This window comes from Ceratotherium simum, chromosome 39, assembly GCF_057802395.1.
Source record: "Ceratotherium simum simum isolate JZ-2026a chromosome 39, ASM5780239v1, whole genome shotgun sequence".
Lineage (NCBI taxonomy): Eukaryota > Metazoa > Chordata > Mammalia > Perissodactyla > Rhinocerotidae > Ceratotherium > Ceratotherium simum.
In genome coordinates this window covers 14,858,677-14,879,744 of record NC_141938.1, presented here as the reverse complement: position 1 = coordinate 14,879,744, position 21,068 = coordinate 14,858,677, and the positions used below count along the sequence as shown (strand labels likewise).

The 21,068-nt window shown below is 61.9% G+C and overlaps 1 protein-coding gene across 1 annotated transcript; it reads right to left on the bottom strand.

Moving 5' to 3' along the window:
- Positions 1-26: 26 nt before the first annotated feature.
- LMNB2 (lamin B2) lies at positions 27-20,047 on the bottom strand. Its single transcript, XM_004441337.3, has 12 exons — positions 19,758-20,047; positions 12,942-13,078; positions 9,403-9,559; positions 9,020-9,145; positions 6,349-6,519; positions 6,142-6,267; positions 5,667-5,887; positions 5,128-5,395; positions 4,940-5,047; positions 4,251-4,370; positions 3,907-4,020; positions 27-3,221 (listed from the first exon to the last, which is right to left on the bottom strand). The coding sequence occupies exons 1-12, from the start codon at positions 20,037-20,039 to the stop codon at positions 3,180-3,182; spliced, it is 1,872 nt and encodes a 623-aa protein (XP_004441394.3). The 5' UTR covers positions 20,040-20,047; the 3' UTR covers positions 27-3,179.
- Between the last annotated feature and the right edge of the window lie 1,021 nt (positions 20,048-21,068).

Sequence of the window (21,068 nt, the reverse complement as noted above, 5' to 3'; positions counted from 1 at the left end):
CGTCAGAGTACACTCAGAAGCAGAACTTAAAACCAAAATGTTTATTGAGTGTTGTACAAAAGGTTTCCAGTCATAAAATGTATATTACAAATCATCGGAGAAATAAAGACCACACGTTTGGCATGCATCGTAAAAACCAACCAATCTCTGAAATGAAGTCCAGACGGCGCAGCTGTTGACCCGACTCCGCTAGCGAGATGCCCTTGGGGGCACGGACTTAAGACCTTCCCAGTGGCCTTGCCCTCCTTGAGGAATGTCAGTCTCGTCTGGGCTGTGCTACTATAAATAGAACTCCCGGGCTACGTGCGCTGCCAACCACCCGAGTCGGAGGCCTCGCTGTTAGCAAAGGAGCTGAGAGAGCAAGTCCAGGTGAAGAGCCCTTAGTGTAGACCCGGGTGGTGTAGGCCCGGGGCGGCCTCCCCATCCCTGCATGCCCACAGGCAGGCCTCCCGCCTTGCCAGGGCTGGGCCGGAGTCCGGTTTTCCTCTAGGAAGGGTGCTGCCTGGAGTCACATGATAGGGGTGCAGACAAAAGAATCATTTCCGCATCATTTTAAGTGGCTTAAAGCTAAGCATGTTTCAGGGCTGGTGCAAACTGTTTCCCAGGCCACAGCGACATTTTAACATTGGGTTCTGCTCCATGTTTCCAAATACTTGATTACCAACCACCACCAAATCACCAACCTCCAGTCACCACCTGGCCACACACGCAGTCCAGTGTAGCCTACTCCCCACAGCCAAGGGCACCCCAGTGGCTGCCCAGGCCACCTCCCATTTCCACCCAAGACCTCAGCCAGGCCCACCTGGGGTGCGGTAAGGGGAGAACAGCCCCTATCTGAGCCTAGGGGCTCTGCTAGGCACTAGGGGGACATCTGGGCCTGTGGGGAGGGTGGGGCCCGCTCCCTTCCTTCCTGTCCCTGGACCCAGCCGGAAAGACAGCAAATCAGACCCAAATTCCAGGACACAGCTTTGATCCCCAGAGAGTCCCAAAATACACTGAGGAGTGTGGCCCAGACCAGCGCAGACTCCTGCATGTCTGGGGGCCAGCAAGCCCCACCCTCCCAGCGCCTCGTCCACACCCTCTGACCACACGGCTCCCCCTAGGCCAGGGCTCCCGCTAAGCCAGGGCGGGAAGGGGAGGCAGCCTGCAGCCTCAGGGGCCCGGGAAGCACTCCCAGGGGAGGTCCCACACCGGGCAGGATGGTGCATGGCCAGGGCAGGCCACCACAAATGGGGGGTGTCTGCACTTTCCGTGAGTTGTTTTGGTGACACATTTCCCTCCACAGAGAAAACACAGCCCATGGCCTGGAGACCATAGAAAGATCCGGACTGAAAGCAAGGGGCTTCTAGCAGGTTCTAGATACAGCAGCAGCAGCAGTGTTTGTGTTGTCAGCCACTGGCACTTTCCCGGCCTCCAACCCTCCTCGCCATTAGGAATTCCCAAGCAAAGCCAGACACGTACAGGTGGGGCGGGCGTGCTGCCCAGGGCTAGCGTGACCCACGAGGGGCCAGTGCGGCTGCGCTGTACACGTCGCCTTCCAGGCAGCACGCCTCATGGCTCAGGGTTGCGTCTGTAAGACTTGAGCTGCACTTTCTGAAGGAGTTTGCCCTCTGGGGGCTCAGCTCACTGAGACAGGCCCCTGGATGCCAGCCCACCCCGGGGCACTGTCCTGGTGACCCTGGCATGAGCCCCTGGAGCGGGATCCTGGCAATCTGAGTACTGACCAATGTAAAAAAATAAATATCCGTTAAAAAAATAACTTCTGTGTATCTAAGCAGGAGGGTGGACACGGGAGGCTAACGCAGGAGGGTGGCCGGCGGCCAGGGCGGCTGTGTGGTGTGGAGCCGGCCCGCAGGAGGCAACGGGCGTGTCCCAGGACCAGCACATCAGCAAGGTTAGACGGAAGCTAGGCTGTCAACAAACGCGTGAGGATCTACGTGGGAAACGGGGGCCAGTCTCAGCCCCGTGCACACGGCAGGGTGGGGAAACAGGGAGGGGCCCAGGGGCTTGCCGTGAAGTCACCTTCCTCCTGCCAGGAGGGCGGGAAGTGGTTGGCACACGTGGACATGGTTCTGAACCCCGAGGCGCTTGCTTCTGAGGTTATCAAAACTTGTCCCCTCACCATTTACCTGGCGACAAGTCTTAGAACGGAACTGTCCCCGTCCCCTAGGCTTCCTTCTCTCCTGCCCCACTGGTCCCGCAGGGTGAGGACCTCACCTACAGAAAGCTCCAGAAATGCAAGGCTCAGGCAGCCGGAAACGGCAGGAGGCGGCCCAGCCCAGAGCACCCCGATCCAAGAGGGCAGAAACCCCGCTGCTGCCCACCGCCAGAGCGGGAACTGCCCCCACCCCGGAGGGCCGGGTCGAGGTCAAACCCACCATTCCTCAGCGCTCCAATACCTCGTTTCCGGTTGGCTGAGCCACCAGAACTCGAGGCGGGTACGCCCCTGCCCCCCACCAGGTCGGAACCTGGATTCTGAATTTGGTTTTAAAAAAGCTTAATAAAACAAACCACTACTGGGGCCGGCCGGGTGGTGCAGGCGGTTAAGTGCGCACGATCCGCTGTGGCGGCCCAGGGTTCGCCGTTTGGATCCCAGGCGCGCACCGAAGCACCGCTTGTCAGGCCATGCTGTGGCGGCGTCCCATATAAAGTGGAGGAAGATGGGCACGGATGTTGGCCCAGGGCCAGTCTCCCTCAGCAAAAAGAGGAGGATTGGCAGATGTTAAGTCAGGGCTGATCTTCCTCACACAAAAACAAAACAAACCACTACTATTGAATTCCTATGCAGCACCGCTCTCCATCACCTCAGGGCCCCAGGGGCAGCTCCTCCTCGCCCCAGCCCCGGGGGTCTGTGGTGGAGGCGGGGGCAGTGGGCAGCCCCCAGAGGTCAGCCCGACCCTCCAGCCGCCAAGCCCACTCTGCTAACCATGTGGTTCCTGGGCCTGGAATTCAACCAAATGGTGAAACAGGGCACCGGAAAAAGTCTCCTGAACAGTGATGATGAGCGGAGGGTCCGAGGAACCAACCCACAGGAAAGATCGACAGAGACCCACCCCCATGGCCTGGCAGTTTGCTTAAAAGTTCTCTAGAAATGTATCAAGGACTAAAGAGCGCCAATGATATAAAAATAGTTTTCAGTGGCTCTGGGTAAAGAAAGGTGTGGGATGAGGCGTGTTCATTCACATCACGCGGCAGCCTCGGGAGGTGGTCCTCGGGTCCCCCTGGAAGGAAGGACGGCAGCCGTTAACGAGCGGGGAGGCGGGGCGCACCCTCCTGGCTAGGCAGGTAGCTGGTGGTCCCCTGTCCCCGCCAGGGACCGGCTGGACCACGCCCAGGGCCTGAGCCACCTCAGGAAACTTAGCTCCTGGCAAGATGACAGGGCCAGCGGCTTCAGCCTCAACCGTCCCTGTTCCAGAACCTTCCATGTCTCTCGTACCTCTGTTCTGAGCTACACAACATGTCGGGTTTTTATGTTTCAGACAGCACACGTCTCACAACTTCTATCTGCTCCAATGTGGTTCCTGGGCTCTCCATCTTTTCCCCGAAAGCCATAACTTAAGTCACTAGTGTCTCACACTGGGGGGACTGTGGTATCAGAGCGTTCGCTGAGAACCCTCGGGGCTGCCCAGTGCCACTCAGCTTTCAACACCTTCCCGGGGGTCGCCGGGCCAGTACGCTGAGGTCCACATGACAGGCAAGACCCAGGAAGACAGGGAGAGCTGTCCCATGGCCCGTCTGTGGGAGGGGGAGGGAGGCCTGGGGGGACCAAGAACCGGCCACGGCCAGCCCTGCCCAGAGCTCTGGCAGCCCGCGTGGGCACGGTGCTGGGGGTGCGGCCAGCAGGGCCCATGGGAGTGTGTGCATGTTCCCGTGCATGTCCACATCTGCCGCCCCCGGGGCCTCTACCTGCTGATGGAAAAGGTCCTCCTCGCCGAACTCGGCTCCGTCCTCGTCTCCCTCCTCCCCGTTCTCGGCCTCCCGCACCACCGAGGACTGCTTCACGGTTCTCATGGCCACTTCCTGTGAGAGACAAGGGCCCAGCCCACGGGATGATGGTCCAGATGCCCGGACGGGCTGCTGAGCGACATCCTGGGGCTGGGACCGGGCCCAGGGCTGCACTTGCTGGCTTGCCAGCCAAGGCTCCACCCCAGGGCTCCCACACCGGCAAGTGGTGTGGCGTGGGCTGGACAAGGGGGCGCCCAGGAGGGATCTGGACAGAGGTGCCCCCACCCCGAGCGCCAGGCACGCACCTCCCCGTCGGCGTTGACCAGCACAGCCCGCAAGCTCTCGCCTGTGCCCCAGCTGCTCTGGCTTTTCCAGACGAGCGTTGAGGGGGGGCTGTGGGCCACCCCCGCACCAGCTGCCCACACCTGGGGACACAGGAGGGCCTCCCGTGAACACAGGCTCTGGTCCCAGTAGCATATACCACCAGCCAGTCCCGTACCACAGCCCCCCTCGGTGCCCCGGGTGTTTTTGTTGAATCCTCTCAGCTCTACTTGGTGTTGTCCAGGGATGACGGTCACCAGGGTATGGAGGGAGAGACTGAGAGTCACAGTGGCCCAGGGCTCTCGTCTCATCGGGCTGAGCCAGGATCTGAAGGCTGCTGGCTCCAGTGTCCATGCCCATGCTGTCACATCTCTTGCCGACACCTGCCAGCCTGGACAGCCTGGGCCCACACCGGCCTCCTCCGTGGGACCCTGGTATATCACTCAGGCCCTCCGAAGGGCTCCAGGGAACCACACAGGCACACAGGTGACCCACGACAGCAGAGGCTGTTCTCGAGGCTGGGTGCTGGACCACCGCCCCCACCCCCCCAAGCCACGTCCTGCTTCTCAAGGCCCCCACGCCCCATCCCAACCACCACTCACACCCTGTCACCTGTGTGGCGGGTGCTCTCCCCCTGCCCCCGCCAGCCCACTGCCCTTCCGCAGCCACCTACCGTGACCGTCTGGCCGGCCCGCAGCACGTACTTGGGCGTGAACTTGTAGGCAATCTCCTCCCCTTCTATGATCTGCCGCTTGATCCTCCAGTTCCCCAGAGATTGGTCCTGGCAGAGGGGACAGGCGCCTGACACACGGCTCTGGAGGACCCCGCGGCCGGGCCCTCCCCGCGGGCGGGGGCCCTTACCTTGTCCGAGCTGTTCTTCAGCCTCACGAACTTGCCCTCCAGGTCGATCTCCTCGATGCTGACGCTGCCCGAGGCCGAGGCCTGCTGGGCCAGGTGGAAGCTGCCGCTGCCGACGCCGATGCCGCTCGAGGCCGAGCCCAGCGCCTCCTCCGCCTCCAGCCGCTTCCGCTTGCTGCGGCCCGAGCGCCCGGCCGTGGACACGCTGCTGCCGCTCGACGCGGCCCGTGAGATGGTGACCCGCGACGACGGGCTGGGGGACAGCTTCAGCCTGGGGGCGGGGGGCGGGGTGACGCGGCGGGACCGGGACAGACAGGCCCTTCCCGGCCCCGCCCCTCCCCGCTCGACCCCGCCCCTCCCGACTCCGCCCTTCCCTCCGGCCCCGCCCCCTTGGCCCCGCCCCTCCTGCTCACCACCGGTCGGGACCCTCTGCCCGCAGGACCCACCCCTCATCCTGCCTGACCTCCACCCTGAGGAGCTGACCTCTCCTCCCGGCCCAGCCCCCTCCCCTCTCTTCCCCTTCTCTCGGCGCTCCCGCCCACCTCTCCTCCTCGCCCTCCAGGAGCTTGCGGTAGGCGCTGATCTCCATGTCCAGGGCCAGCTTGACGTCCAGCAGCTCCTGGTACTCGGCCAGCTGCTGCTGCATCACGTCCCGCATCTCCGTCATCTCGCGCTCCTTGGCGTCCAGCATCTTCCGGAACTTGTCCCGCTCCCCAGCCATGGTCTCCTCCAGCTCGCGGATCCGGTCCTCGGCGGCAGTCGCCTGCGGAGGGGCCACGCGGCCAGGTCAGGGTGGCCTCTGGGGGTCGTGGGCAGAAGCACCCTCCCGACTGCGGGCGTCTTCCTCCGGGTGGGCCAGGACAGAGACCGGGCCTGGGGGAGCCAGGGTCCAGCGGCCGGTCAGCCTGACAGCCCCACTCCGGGCACAGGAGGGCAGCAGCGGGCGCCTGCCCCTCGAGGCTGCATCTCCCGCCGGCCCCGGGTTGGAGGGGCGGAGGGGCCGGGGCTCAGAGTCACCTGCTTCTGGAGGCCGGAGAGCTGGTAGCTGAGGGACTCGACCCGCATGAGGGCCTCCTTCAGCTCCTCCCGGGCGGCGCTGGCAGCCTTGTCGTTCTGGTCAGAGAGCAGCTTGGCGTTGTCCAGCTGAGGGGACAGGGCAGACGGTGAGGGACCGGCGCCGGGAGGCTCCAAGGGGCCCGCCCTGCGCCCGGCCACCCGCGGCACCTTGGCCTGGTAGGTCTGCTCCAGCTCCAGCTTGTAGAGCCGCACTTGCTCGTCGTGCTGGGCGCGCAGCTCCTCCAGCGCCTGTGCCATCTTGAAGTCGTACTCCTGCTGCCGGCTGCTGTCCACCTCCACCAGGCGCCGCTCGTGCCGCCGCCGCGTCTCCCGCACCTCCTGGGGACAGACACACGAGCCGCTGGCCGAGGCGGACCGCCCCAGCCCTGCACCCACCCGTCCCGGTCACCAGTGTCCTCACCCCAAGCACAAGGCTCAGAACTGTGCAAACAATGAACCTCTGGGGAACCGCCCTGGTGACCTGTTCAGACTATCCCCTGCCACACATTTCACAGGGGACAATCCAGTCACCAAAGAGGGGACACAGCCCAAGTGTCCGTCCGTCAGTAGTGGAGGTATAAACACGTGTCCATCCACACACCGGAACACGACGCAGCCATGAAGAGGCCCTGACACAGCCACACCGTGGATGGACCCTGAACACACGACGCTCAGTGAGAGAACCAGACACAGAAGGACACACAGTGTGTGATCCCACGGACGTGAAGTGTCCAGAACAGGCGCATCCACAGACAGAATGTGGGTGCGTGGTTGCCAGGGGCTGGGGAGGGGGACGGGGGTGACTCCTGATAGGGATGGGATTTCTTTTGGGTTGACTGAGTATTCTGGAATTAAACAGAGGCAATGGCTACACAACACTGTGAATGAACTAAAGGCCATTAAATTAATTGTATGCTTTAAAATGGTCAACTTTATCTCAAAAAAATTGAGAACGATAAAAAACCAGGGGCCGGCCCCATGGGTTAGTGGTTAAGTGCACGCGCTCCGCTGCTGGTGGCCCGGGTTTGGATCCCAGGGGCGCACCGACGCACCACTTCTCCAGCCATGCTGAGACCGCGTCCCACATGCAGCAACTAGAAGGATGTGCAGCTATGACATACAACTATCTACTGGGGCTTTGGGGAGAAAACGGGAAAAAAAGGAGGAGGATTGGCAGATGTTAGCTCAGGGCTGATCTTCCTCACACACACACAAAAAAAGAAAAAAAGCAGAATGCTAATGGGTACAGGGTTTCTTTTTGGGGTGATGGAATGTTCTGGAACTAGAGGTGATGGCTGCAAATTCCGTGAATGTACTAAAAACTACTCTAAGCCATACACTTTGAAGGTGTTATGGTAGGGGAATATCTCAATAAGGCTGTTGTTTGAAAAAAAGAATTTCTGGTGGAGCCCTCCTCTGGTGCCTGAGGTCCGAGATACAGACACCAGCACTCAGGACAGCAGAGGGATGGGAGAGTGGCGCCCAGGCCACACATGTCACCAGCGAAGCTGCCCAGACGCACGGAGGGGTCCAGGGCAGGCAAGGGCAGACCAGCTCCAGGGGGAGGGAAGTTCCACTCTATTCTACGAAACCTGCCCAGCTCGGACGTGGTCACTCGCCACTGTCATTGGTTTGTAGGAACAACAGGAATGTCTCTCAAGGAAGCCAGTGCTGTTCACCAAAAGCCAATGGACCTCGAGAGCCCCCGACCAGCACACCCACCTGCACAGTGCCCCCCAGGGCTGCTCGCACGGCTCCACTCCAAGAGCTCCTCACGGCCCACCCCAGGGACCCCCTCCAGGAGGCCTTCCAGGGTGCCCTCCCAGCCCCCCTCCTCACGGTTCTCTTCAGGCCTTCCCTCAGGGGGGCCTTCAAGGGTCCCCTCACGGGTTCCCTCACAGGTGCAGTTTCAGGGTCCCCCACAGGTTCAGGTCCCCTCAAAGGTTCAGTTTCGGGGTCCCCCACGGGTTCCCTCGAAGGTTCGGGCCCCCTCTCAGCTCCCGTCCCGGCCTCGCCCCCGGCTGCCCTGGCGGCTCTGGCCCTTGCTGGGCCTGGCTGGAGCTGGACACTGCTCCTCCGCTGCATGGGCATCCTTCCCGCCCGCAGCTCTTCCCAGCAGTGACCGCAGGCACCGGCAGGCCCCCAGGGTTCCGTCTGGGCCGTGACAGCACAATGGGGTCTGTGATGATGAGGCAGGAGGGCCCCAAGGGGCCAGGCTCCCACGCCAGCCCCCCTCCCCAGGGCACAGAACCCCGGCTCTCCCACCAGGGACCCTCAGTCACTCCCAGCCAGGCCCGGCCATGCCAAGGAACTGAGGCCCAGAGATTAGGAGGCCGGGGGTGGGGAGCAGGTGGGCTCTACCCTCTCTGTGACGGTGGGTCTAGAGTAGGCCGAATTGTGGCCCCCAAAAAGGTGTCCACGTCCCAATCCCCAGAACCTGTGAAGGGGACCTTATCTGGAAACAGAGACCTTGCAGATGTAATTAAGGGTTTCAAGATGAGCTCATCCTGGTGGCCCAAACCCAGTGACAAGTGTCCTCGTAAGAGACACACGGAGGAGACAGGGAGGAGGGGCCACGTGACGAGGAAGGCCGAGATCAGAGTGACGCGGCCACAAGCCCCGGCGGCCCGGAGCCCCAGAAGCTGGGAGAGGCAGGGAGCCCCACCCCTGGGGCGTCGGGAGGGCGGGCGGCCCTGCGACACCTGATCCCAGACCCTGCCCTCCCCAGCTGGAGGGGAGATTTCTGGTGGTTAAGTCCCGGCTTTGCTGTACTCTGTCACGGCAGCCCCGGGACGCTGGCCCACGCGCGTCAGGCGGAAGGCTGGCCCCCACGACCTACCTCCTCAAAGACGTTCTTCCGGAAGTCCAGCTCCTCCTGCAGGCTCTGGCAGCGGTTCTCCAGGTCCACGCGCATCAGCGTCTCCTTCTCCAGCTGCTTCTTGGCCACTGCGTGACCGTCCTCCGCCTGGGCGACACCGGACAATGAGCTGAGGCGACAGTCTGTCTACTGCCCCACGTGGCTCCTCGGGGCCAGGGGGTCCCCCTAAATACACAAACTCCAATGTGGGGTGTCAGCTGGGCGGGGGGCCTGCAGGCCGCTGGCATCCGCGCCCCAGGCTGCTCACCCTGGCAGGACGTCCCTCGGCCCCCCGGCCCCCAGCACGGGCCCAGGCCCAGCGGCACCGGGTCCCCGTCTGCAGACCGGGGCTGCCCGGGGCCTACCTTGGCCAGCTGGGCCCGGAGCTCAGCCACGTCGCCCTCGAGGCTGCGCTTGTCGCTGAGGGCGGCGCCCAGCTCTGCCTCACTCCGCTGGAACAGGGACTCCAGGTCCTTCACGCGGGCCTGGGCCACCACGAGCTCGCCCTCCCTCTTCTTGGAGCTGCAAGTCAAGAGCGGAAGGTAGCTAGGCGGGGACCGCAGGGGTGCGGGACAGGGAGCCCTCAGGCAGCCCCGGGACAAGGCCCCTCAGCCTCTGAGCCTCGGCCCTCGGGTGACAGAGCCTCGCCTGTTGCCTGTCGGCACAAGACAGGCTTCACTCTGCACCCTTGGGACCCCACCCACCGGCAAATACAAGCGCACACAAACAGCCCCAAGGTGTGGGTTTTCATGGCCTTTGCTGACATTTTTGGACACAGGAGGGATCACTGTGGGAGAGAGAACTCTGACTTTTTAAAAAAATTAACGTATAATTTATTAAACTTACAAATCACAACCTTGTTGAAAAGCTGATCCCGTTTGCAAACGTGAGCTATGTTCAGCGGGCTTACCTCGTATCCTAGTGGACAATTATCTCCAACATTAAATACTTAAGACGGAAAATAGATTCTTTACCACACAGCTGCTAACAGCGTGGACTTGGGGCTCTTGGATGGTTCTAAGGGTAACTCTCAATCTTCCTGGGGTTGAATGCTTACCCACCCGCCTCCAAGGAACTGACTGGCCATCCTCAGCAACGGTGGGGACGCCCAGGGTTCCTCCACTGGGCGCTGTGGACACTGGGGCCAGGTCACTCTCTATGGGGCTGTCCTGGCTGCTGTGGGGGGTTGAGCAGTATCTCTGGCCCCACCTACTCGATGCCAGGAGCACCCCCAATCCTGACAACCAGAACTGTCCCCAGACATGGCCCGGTGTCCCCAGGGGGCAGAATCACCCCAAGTGAGAGCCACTGGGGATGCCACATCGGCTTGCGTTAGTGGAGTGGCGTAAACACCAGTGACTTCAGCTGCACGGCTGCGCGTGTCAACAGCAGCCCTGGGGACCCAGAGCTTATCCAGGCTTGTCCGGACAGCCTCCACGAGGGCCCGGGGTCCCCGCAGCCCACGTCCCCGAGCCTCAGCCACACACAGGCCCGGTCCTTCAGCTCACAAGGGGGCTGCAAACCCCGCGTCCCTGAAGGGGACTTCAGGGCTTTGGAGAAGCTGGAGTCATCCGTTTGACAAAGCGTTCCTGAGTGCCAGCTTCGTGGAGAAGGCCATCCTCCCGGCAGAGACACATCTGGGGACAACCCCGCCTCGTGGGTGGAGGCGACAGTGAAATACGCTGCCTGTCAGATGTGACTCTAAGGACGGATGAGGCAAGGACGGGGGACGAGGAACGTGCGTGTGCCTGGAGGGACCCACACTTTTAAGTCACGTAGGCCCTGCGGGGCAGGGGGCCCTTGAAACAGAGACCTGAGGGCGGGGAGCCTGGGAACGAGCCGGGCCGCTCTTCCCAGGAGAAGAGCGTTCAGGGGGAGGAAAGAGAGGCACAGAGGCCCGGGGTGAGGCGAGCCCAGCAGAATCGAGACCAGCGACGAGGCCAGGGTGACAGGAGCGCAGGCGTCTGGAGATGTGGACAGTTTCTAAACCACTTTCCAAGTTTAGGGTTCTGCAGAAGCACACGGAATGGTCCAGAAAGCAGAGCACCAGTGGCCCTCACTGGCTTAAGCATCCGTTCCTTAAGAGCTTCAAGGTGCTCAAGCAGATGCCTCCCTGCGAGACGCAATCCCGGGAGGGTCAGGTGGGGAATCGGGCCTGTGGGTCAGGGCCCCCCCCCAGCCACCACCTTCTGTCAGAGCAGGGACGTGGCAATACGCTTGTCAGGACAGAGAAGCACTCGCTGTGGGCCGTGGGGGCTCGTCCCCCAGCAGGCGGGGCTGACCAGGAGCACCTGCTGTGGTGACCGCTGAGGGGAGACTGGGCAACGGGGCCTGGGCTGGGACGACAGCACGCCTTCCTTCAGCAGGAGGCCTTAAAGACACGACAGCCGCCGGCCCAGACGCGGGCAGTCCCACCCTCCAGTACCCCGGGCCTGGCGAGGACAGGACAGACGGGCCAGCTGGCCGCCGTCAGGAGGCACAGGCCGTCCTCCTCTGCTCCTCCGTCAACGAGCAGGCGACTACGCGTGCGGGTCTATGTCTGGGATCCCTGCTCCGCTCCAGCGGATCTGTTCCACGGAGGAAGCGTAAACGCACCTCACCCACTGGAAGACGCCAGGCTAAGAGGGCAACACACTGTGAGTCCAGCTCTAGGACATTCTGGAAAAGGCAAGGCTAGGGAGACAACACGGGATCTGCGGTTTCCAGGGGGTCAGGGGGCCAACAGGTGGAGCACAGGGGACTTTTAGGGCCGTGACACTACTCTGTATGACACTGTGACACTGGATACGTGTCATTACATATTTGTCCCGACCCACGGAAGGCACAACAGCAAGAGTGACCCCAGTGTCAACGGGGGACCTCAGTGAATGCTAATGTATCAGTGCTGGCTCCTCAATTGTCACAACGTAGCACACTCGTTAATGCAAGATGTTCACAGCAGGAGAAACTGGAAGGGGGTTCTGGAAACTGTACTCTCCACTCATTTTCCTGTAAACCCAAAACTACTCAAAAAAAAGATAGAAAAACTCCCGCCAACGTGAAGGTGTCTCTGTCAGCCGCTGGGACTATGAGTCGGCACTCAGGAACCAGCGTCCAAGCCTCAGTCCTGGTCACAGCTGAGCTCAGGGACTCTGGACGAGTCCCCAACCCCGTGCCTCAGTTTCCCCCTCTGTAAATGGAGGTGATGACAGTCGGCCCTGCTGGGGTCGCTGTGAGGACTAACGGGGATCATGTGTGACCCTGGTGTTACTCTCAGGCTCCTCTGTTACTTTAAATACTTGAGGTATTTAAATTATTACTTCTGCTATAACACCACCAGCATGTCCTCCAAATCTTCTGTGCGCTTTCCCTCAGAAGCAGGTGGGAGAACGTACTTTGCAAATAAGCAGAGAAAAGTCCCCAGCCCGAAAGTACACTAGGGTGGGCCCCCGAGAGGAGGCGCAGAGGGATGAGGGCCGCCTCGCCACACGGGGGGCAGCCTGACCGCCAGTGCTGCAGGGCAGAGGAGGGAGGCAGGGTCCTTGGGGAGGCCTGGCTCTGTGGCCTGGGGCCGTCCCTTCTCTCTGGGACAGGGTAGGCAGGCCCAGCCCCCTGAGCTACCAGGAGACTCAGTCCCGGGAGGGCTGCTGGGGTTTAAACTCCTCCTCGGGCCACAGTGGGGGGACACAGTGACGGACAGGGCAGGGAGAGGACCAGGCCAGAGGCCGGCCCCCACCCCTGCGGCTCCCGGAAGAGCTGCCCGAGTGGGGGCCCCCTGCTCAGACCTGAGCCCCCAAGGGTCCCTGGGTGTTTCTCAGAGCGGCCCCGCCACACACAGGGTGACAAGCCCTGCCCCAGCGCCCACCCGCCCCGCACACACCCCCGGAGGGTTGCACACCCAGAATCCCACAGGCCACACGCCTACCTTTTGCTGGCCTCCTCCAGCTCGGCGTGCAGCTTCCCTATCTCGATCTGCAGCTGCGCCCGCTCCCGGGCCGTCTCGTCCAGCACTCTGCGGGCGTCCGCCAGCTCCGACTCGTACAGCGTCTTGATGCCGCTCACCTGGGGGACAGCGAGGCCCGGTGAGGGGAAGGCCCCTACCCCCCGACAGCGGGCGCTGCCGAGCTGCCTGCCGCGCGACACAAGCTCCTACGAGCCCCCTGGCTTCCCCGACCGGCTCAGCGCCCCCAACCCCGGGCGACCCCAGCCTGCCCGATCTGCCCATGTCACTTGTCCCCTGCCCGGGCCACACCAGCGCCTGGGCACACCACTGATACTTCCCATCAGTCTTCTTGTCCCCCCACGTCGAGGGGCACAGGGCCACACACAGGTGTTTACACATATGGAACCAAAGCAGGACAGAGACACCAGCTCACCCCGCCAGGACCGCCCGAGCCAAAAACACAGGAGCTAACAGGCAGTGAGGACGCAGAGACACGGACCCTCCACGCACGGCGGGTGGGGATGCAGCTGGGGCAGCCGCTGTGGAAGACGGTCTGGCGGCTCCTCAGGTGGTTCAACAGAGTTTCCCTATGACCCAGTGGTCCCCCCGCTAGGTGTCGACCCAGGAGAAAGGAGAACACACATCCACACAAAACCCGTACACGCCTGCTCCCGGCAGCAGCATTCATCACAGCCGGAAAGTGGATACAACCCCAGGGTCCACCAACCCCCAAAGGGATCCACACAGCGTGTCCACCCACACATGGAATATGACGCAGCCATGAAGAGGAGTGAAGCCCTGCCACAGCCACACCATGGATGGACCCAGAACACACGATGCTCAGTGAGAGAACCAGACACAGAAGGACACACGGTGTGTGATTCCACTGATGTGAAATGTCCAGACCAGGCAGATCCACAGACAGAACGTGGGTTCCTGGTTGTCGGGGGCTGGAGAGGGGGTGGGGGTGACTGCTGATGGAGATGGGGCTTCTTTTGGAGTGATGGAATGTTCTGGAATTACTGGTGATGGCACACCTCTAAATATGTTAAAACTATTGAACCGTACAGTCTAACTGGGTGAACTGTATAAGATGGGAATTCCATCCTAACAAAGGTGCTACACTTCCTTCTCGTGCTGACAAAGAAGGCAGACAGGGTGGCCAGGAGAACCACTACCCGGGCAGCCGGCTGTGAAAGTCGCACCGTTTCCCATGAAGCTGCAGGAGACCCTCGAGTGTCTGTGCTCGGGGCTCGGCTCAAATGCTGAGATGTCACTCCCTCCCTCACAGGAAAGGCCCCTGACAGACCTGCTACGTGGTAGGGTAGCCACCATCCCGGTTTGCCCAGGACCCATCAGGGGGCTTCCCAGACATGGGACTTTTCAGTTCAAGCCAGAATGTCCCGGGCAAATCTGGAAGAGGTGGGATTGAACAGCCAGTCTGGGACTCCCACCCCCCCCTACACACACACCAGTCTGAGCCTGGATACCCCACCTCAGCCCAGCAGTTCCCAGTCATCTCATCCCACAGATGGGGCAGGATATGGGCTCCTAGCCCCATTTCAGGTAGGGAAACCGAGGCATCAAACAGTAAACTGCCCTCTCCTGACCTGCTAGGGGCCATTCTGAGATGGGGACACACGGTGGGGGGAGCAAGCTTCTCCCCTCTGTGCCCTGGCCTCTCCCCTCCCAAAACACACACACAGCAAGGGCCCTCCCTGCATTTCCACCCTCCAGGAGCTGACTTCTGGAATAAACCTCGGTCCACGAAAAGCGACAGCTCCACTCTCCAAAGACAGCTGGGCGCCTGGGCTCACACGTGTCTCTGCCCTCTCTCCCGCCACCTCACCTTCCAGAACTCTCCTAAGCCGAAGGGAGGGTCTGGCACCTGGAGGGAGGGTCACAGACAAGGTCTACTGTGCCCACAAACTGCATGCCTGTGGGGCCCTTTCTCCCCCACCCTCCCCCATGAGGCAGGAGGGTCATGGATGGACCAACAGAGACCAGTACCCAGCCATGTCGGAGCCCAAGGCAAAAGGAAAGGCTGGCATTCTGAGACTCTATTTCAGTTTCTGATATTTCGCACACTGTGGATTTCTCTGCGTTAATTTCAAATCTTTTAAATACTCCATTAAAATACTATTCACCCACCACCCAAGCCTGACCACGGGAAGCAGCAGACACACCCCAGTAGCGGGGGTCCGACAGCACTCCCTCCCCGTCCTCCTCACGACGGCCCCAGGCATCAGGAACATCTGAGAAACCCTCACAGCCCAGAGGGGCCCGGGGAGACGGGACGCCTCAATGGCACGTGGGGCCCCGGGACAGAGGAGGACATGGGGGAGACAGGGATCTGAGGAAAAGCGTGGGTGTTAGCTGACAACGGTGTGTCAATGTTGGCGAGCCAAGTGTGGGAACACCGAGGTCAGATGTTAACAGGGGAACCGGGCTGGGGCATCGGGAACTCCGTGCTTTCCTGCAGTTTGTCTGTGAATCTAAAGCGGGCCTAAAAAACAAAGTTGAGTGATTAAAAATCTATCACATCAAGAGTTCATCTCCGCGACTAGGATTTTGGCGCTCCCTTAGAGTCTGTGCCCCAGGGCAGTGTGTGTGTGTCTGTGTCTGTGTGTGTGCACGTCTGTCTGTCTGTCTCAATAAGTCAATTACCTACAGCCAGGTCTGCAAACTCAGGCCCACAAGCCAAAACCCCAGCCCGCCACCTGCTTTGTCCAGCCTGCAAGTGCAGAATGGTTTTTACACTTTTAAATGGCTAAGGGGAAAAAAAAGAACAAGAAATTTTGTGACCCAGGCAATTCTGTGAAGCTCACGTGTCGGTGTGTATGAATCAAATCTTATGGGCACGCGGCCCGCCCACTCTCCAGAAGCTGTCGGGGCAGCCCTCCACTGCGGGGCCGGCTGACAGTCAGGACAGAGACCGGCCCGCCCACCGCGAGGACAATACTGACTCCAGCCTTCCCAGAAAACATCTGCTGACCGGGGTCTGGCACTGGGGCAATTTAGAAAATGCTTGTGCAGGAGGACGAGCAGACAGCCGCGCTCACAGAGACTCTCTCAGACTGAGAACAGGTGGCCTCCCGCAGGCCTGCGGTCCCCGCGCCTGTGACGGCCACACTGGAGAGGCACAGTTCCCACCTTTGTCTTGCCTGGTGTCAGGCAAGTGCCGAGCACAAGGAATGAGGAATCCCCACTAATATGTTTGCACCTGTTGGCCTGGCGGGGGCAGGGGACGGGGGACACACAGATAACCCGAGGTAGCCTTTTCCGGTTGCCTGCCTCCCTGGGGACAAAATCGGCCCCGCTGAGAACCACAGCTCCCCAAGGGCTCTCATGGGCCCGGCTCAGGCCCCCCCAAGTGCTACGCCCCCCTCCCGAGCTCCCATGACACAGCCCAGCCCCTCCTCCCTGGTCTATGTGGGGACACCCACCACCCCTCCCCGAAGCAACAGGACACCTGGCGGTAATCGAAAAGAAACCGAAGCCTGGAAGAACTTAACACGGGCTGGGGAGAACCCCCCTCCTGCCCCCAGCACCCACGATCCTTCTCACACAGAAACCCTCCAGCAACACCTGCATCCCAGGACTGCCCACCCAGCCAAGAGGGACCAGCTAACGTCCCCCGGGAAAGGCCTGGAATCTACACGCTGCTGCGGCCGGGACTGTGTCCGAGCAACTGTGAAGGAGCGAGGGAGTGTGGGTGGGATGAAAGGACAAGACGGGCCGAGCTGCGGGGCGGGAGCAAACTGGAGTTCTACCAGACGCACCTGAGCTGTGTGGGGCTTATCACAAGAGCAAGGTACGCTTATGGATACAGTTCAAAGGGTTCCTGAAGTGGCTTCTCAACCTTGACACTAAGGGCACTCAGGGCCGGGTCATTTCTGTGGGGCCGTCCTAGGCGCTGAGGGGGTGGAGCAGCATCCCTGGCCCCACCCACTCGATGCCAGGAGCACCCCCAGTGTGACAACCACAGATGTCCCCAGACGTGGCCCAGGGTCCCCTGGGGCAGACTCCATCCAGAAGACAAGCGGCGGTACAGGCAGAGTACACAGCCCTCGGCCTGACACATCCCTGTCCCTCCTGGTGAAGCCACCTTGCATCCGGCCCACTCACCGCCCACTTCTGGCCAGCCTGAACTCGGCCCTGCCCGCCTGTCAAGCCTGGGTCCGCTGCAGCCCAGGGCCATTTCCAGGTCCCTGCCTCCACAGGGCCCCGTGACCGCCCCAGGCCCACTGCTCCTGTCCCTCCCCCAGCAGGTTACAGCTCCCTCCATTGACCAGCTCCAGGGCCACTATCGCCTCCCACCCCAAGCAGCCTCCCCCCACAAAGCAGCCTCACCCCCCAAACAGCCTCACCCCTAAGCTGCCTCACCCCCCCAAGCAGCCCGGGGTTCCTGGAGAAGGAGCGACCTGGCTGGAACTCCCTAGGCCAGGCTGGAGCACACCTGTCCTCCTGGGTGACACCTCGGCCCGTGTACAAGCCCTCGGTCACAGGGGAGCAGGCTCCCTTGCCCCACATGTTAGTCTCGCATTCCAACGAGCCTTAGCAGCTGAGCAAGAAAGAGAGCCGCTGCCCAGACAGACAGGGGCTGATCAAGTTCCCTAGGCACCCCTGCGTTCGCTCTGGGTACAGCGCCCGTGCAGTGGTGGCCGGCACCCCGCTCCCCCCGGGCCCACCAGGCTCAGCACCCTCGAAGGTCAGTGGGACAGCTAGAAACCAGCGGTGCCCTGACCAGCCTGGCAGGCAGGAACTGGGCCTTGCAGCCCAAGGAGTCGCGCATGCTGAGACAGGTGGCCAAGCTCTGGGCCCGACAAATTCTAGCCCCATTGTACAGACGACAAAACTGAGGCTCCAGGAGGCAGAGTGACCGGCCCAAGGGCACACAGATTAAAAGCAGGGCTTGGACCCCATGTTAGGATCCAATTCAAGCAACTTAGAGCAGCACCACCAACCACGGGGTCCTCCCCAGACACCCAAGGCCCACTTTCTGAGCCAAGTGTCCCAGTGACTATTAAACAGGGTCAACAGAACGCACGAGCGCTTCTCTGGGCACCTGTCCTTCACTTTACAAAACAAACACTAACACATCGGGGCCACAAATAAGCCCGAAAGGTGGGGATTATTATTACTTCCACTTTACAGAAGAGGCCCTGACACCCACAGAGGTTAAGGGACTTGCGCAAGGTCACGCGGAGGCTAAGTGGCTCCCAGAAATGACCCCCCAGCTGCTCGGGCAGTCGGTCGCTGGGGAAACTGTAGGGGGAAGCCGGACGGCCCAGCTCTCCCACGGGAGCTCCCAGGGGTAACCACGTGGAAGGCACCCCCTTATTCTGAAGGCCCACCACGGGGTGGGCGGGGCCCGCGGAGGGAGAAAAGAACCCGAGGTGGGTGAGTTTGGCGGCCATGGTCCCCAACCTCGGCCAGACCCCACCCAGGTCCCCCAGACCCCCGACCCTCACATTCCTTTGGGGGGCGTGGCTTGTCCAGCCCCTTCTCCCTCCGTCTGCAGCGAAACCCTGGGGCCCACCAGGACCCCAAACTTCCCGTTGGACCCCCCTGGACCTCACGTCTCCCCCTCCCTTCACATCCCCTCGGGGGCGGGGCCTACCAGGCTCCTGCCCATCAACCAACGTGGGCCGGAGGGCCTCCCAAATTTCCCGCGGGACCCCCAAAGCATCAGATCCCTCCCCTCGGACCCCACCCACCCCATCCGGCCCAACCCCCACCCTAGTCCCTGAACTCCCCAGGATTCATCACCGGGCCCTGCAAAGTTCCACAGAGAACCGAGACCACGTGACTCCCCCCACGGAACCCCGTAAGACCTTCCACCCCTCCTCAGGGCACCCTCAGAGGGCCTCAGCCTCCCGGTCTCCTCGGAGACCAGAGAACCTCCCCCAAATTTTCTCCCAGGCCACCTGAACACCCGATCGCATCCCCGGACACTCCCCACACTCCCTTAGGGGCGGGGCCTCCCCTGGATTACACCCCCTCAGTCAGGGGATTCCGAGATCTCCTCGGACCCCTCAGTGCGCGGGGCCTGCCCCATCTCCACTTGTCGTAAAGAGGACCCCGAGATATCCTGGGGGCCCCTCAGAAAACAGGTCCGCCCCAAACTGCACTCGTCGCTCAGAGGCACCCCGAACTGCCCTGGGAACTCCTTGGTGGGCAGGGCCCGCCCTAGCCTCCACCTCTCGCACGGGGGATTCCCCGAAACCCCATGGGGACTCCTCAGAGGCCGGGGCCCCCCCCAGTGTGCACCCCTCGCCCGGGGCTCCCTGAAACCTCTTGGGGACTCCTCAGAGGCCGGAGACCCGCCCCAGTGTTCACTCCTCGCTCAGAGGGCCCCCGAAACCCCCGGGAACTCCCTCGGTGGGCAGGGCCCGCCCCAGCTTCCACCCCTCGCACAGGGGGTCCCCAAAACCGCTGGGGATTCCCGGGGAACCCCCTCAGAGGCCAGGCCCCGCCCCAGCGTGCATCCCTAGTCCCGGGGCCCCCGAGACCCCCTGGGAACCCCTCAGAGGCGGGGGGCCCGCCGCAGTGTGCACCCCTAGCCTGGGCCACCCGAAACTCCTTGGGGACCCCCTAGATGGACCCTTCGGGGGGCAGGACCCGCCCGAGCGTGCACCTCTCGCACCGGAGGGGGGTCCCCGACCCCCCCGGGGCCCCCCGCAGCGCGCACCCCATCCTCAGGGGCCCCCCGGGACCCCCCGGGGGGCGGGGCCGGCGCCCGTCTCCGCCCCTCGCCCGGGCCCCCCGGGACCCCCGCCCGGGGCCCGCGCCCACCTCGCGCGTGGTCACCTCCTCCTTCTCGGAGATCTTGAGCAGCAGCCGGTCGTTCTCGAGCTCGAGCGCGCGGACGCGGTCGATGTAGTGCGCCAGGCGGTCGTTGAGCTCGCGCAGCTCCTCCTTCTCCTGCAGCCGCGACAGGCGCGTGGGCGACAGCGGCGTGGCGGGCCCGCCCGCGCGGCCGGACAGCGGCGTGGCCATGGCGGCGGCGGCGGCGGCGGCGGCGGCGGCTCGGGGCCCGCGCGGCTCGGGTCGGCGGCCGCGACTCGGCGGGCTCATTCAATCCGCGCCGCCGGCAAGATGGCGCCCGCCGCCCGCCGCCGCCGCCGCGGGGCAGCCTGGGACTCGTAGTCCGGCCGGCGCCGCGCGGGGCACGCCGGGAGCTGTAGTTTCCGGCGGGGGCGCGAGGGAAACTCGCGCTCAGTTTCCCGCTCGATCCTGAGCTCTTCCTTGAACCGCGAGCGGAGGGCGCCGGTCCAGAGCCGAGCCGCCCGGATCCAAACTTGCAGCTCGGCCGCTGTGTGACGCTGGGTTGCTTTCCCGTGCCTCAGTTTCCCCACTTGTATAACCTACCTACCTCTTGGGAGTCTCGTTAAAATTAAAAGTGGCGCGGGAACCTCCAAAACATGCTCATTGATGTCACTTATATGTGGAATCTTGAAAAGCGAACAACAACAACAAATATCCCGAGCTCACAGATACAGAGACAGATTGATGGTTGCCAGAGGGCGGATGGAGGGGGGGAGAAATGGGTGCAGGGGGTCAAAAGGTACAAACTTCCAGTTATAAAATAATAAGTCCTGGGGATGTCATGTAGGGCATGGTGATTATAGTTAATAATACTGTATCCATGTTTGAAAGTTGCTAAGAGAGTAGATCTTAAAAATTCTCATCACGAGGAAAAAAATTGTAACTAGGTACAGTGACGGATATTAACCAGAGTTATGGTGGTGATCACTTCTCAATATATACAAATATCAAATCCTCAGGTTGTATACCTGAAACTGATACAATGTCATATGTCAATTACACGTCAATCAAAAAACAAACATGTTCAGTGAAAGAAGCCAGACAAAAGGCCACACAGTGTATGATTCCACTTATAGAAAATATCCAGAAGAGGCAAATCTATAGAGCCGAGTGTCTCCAATCTGGCACATCTGGGCCCCATTCTTCTCTGGGGCTGGGGCGCCCTGTTCATCGTAGGACGTTGGGCAGCATCCCTGGGCTTGCCCCAGCACTCGATGCCAGTAGCACCACCACGCCCTCCAGTCGGGACAATCAAAAATGTCTCGGGCCGGCCAGTGG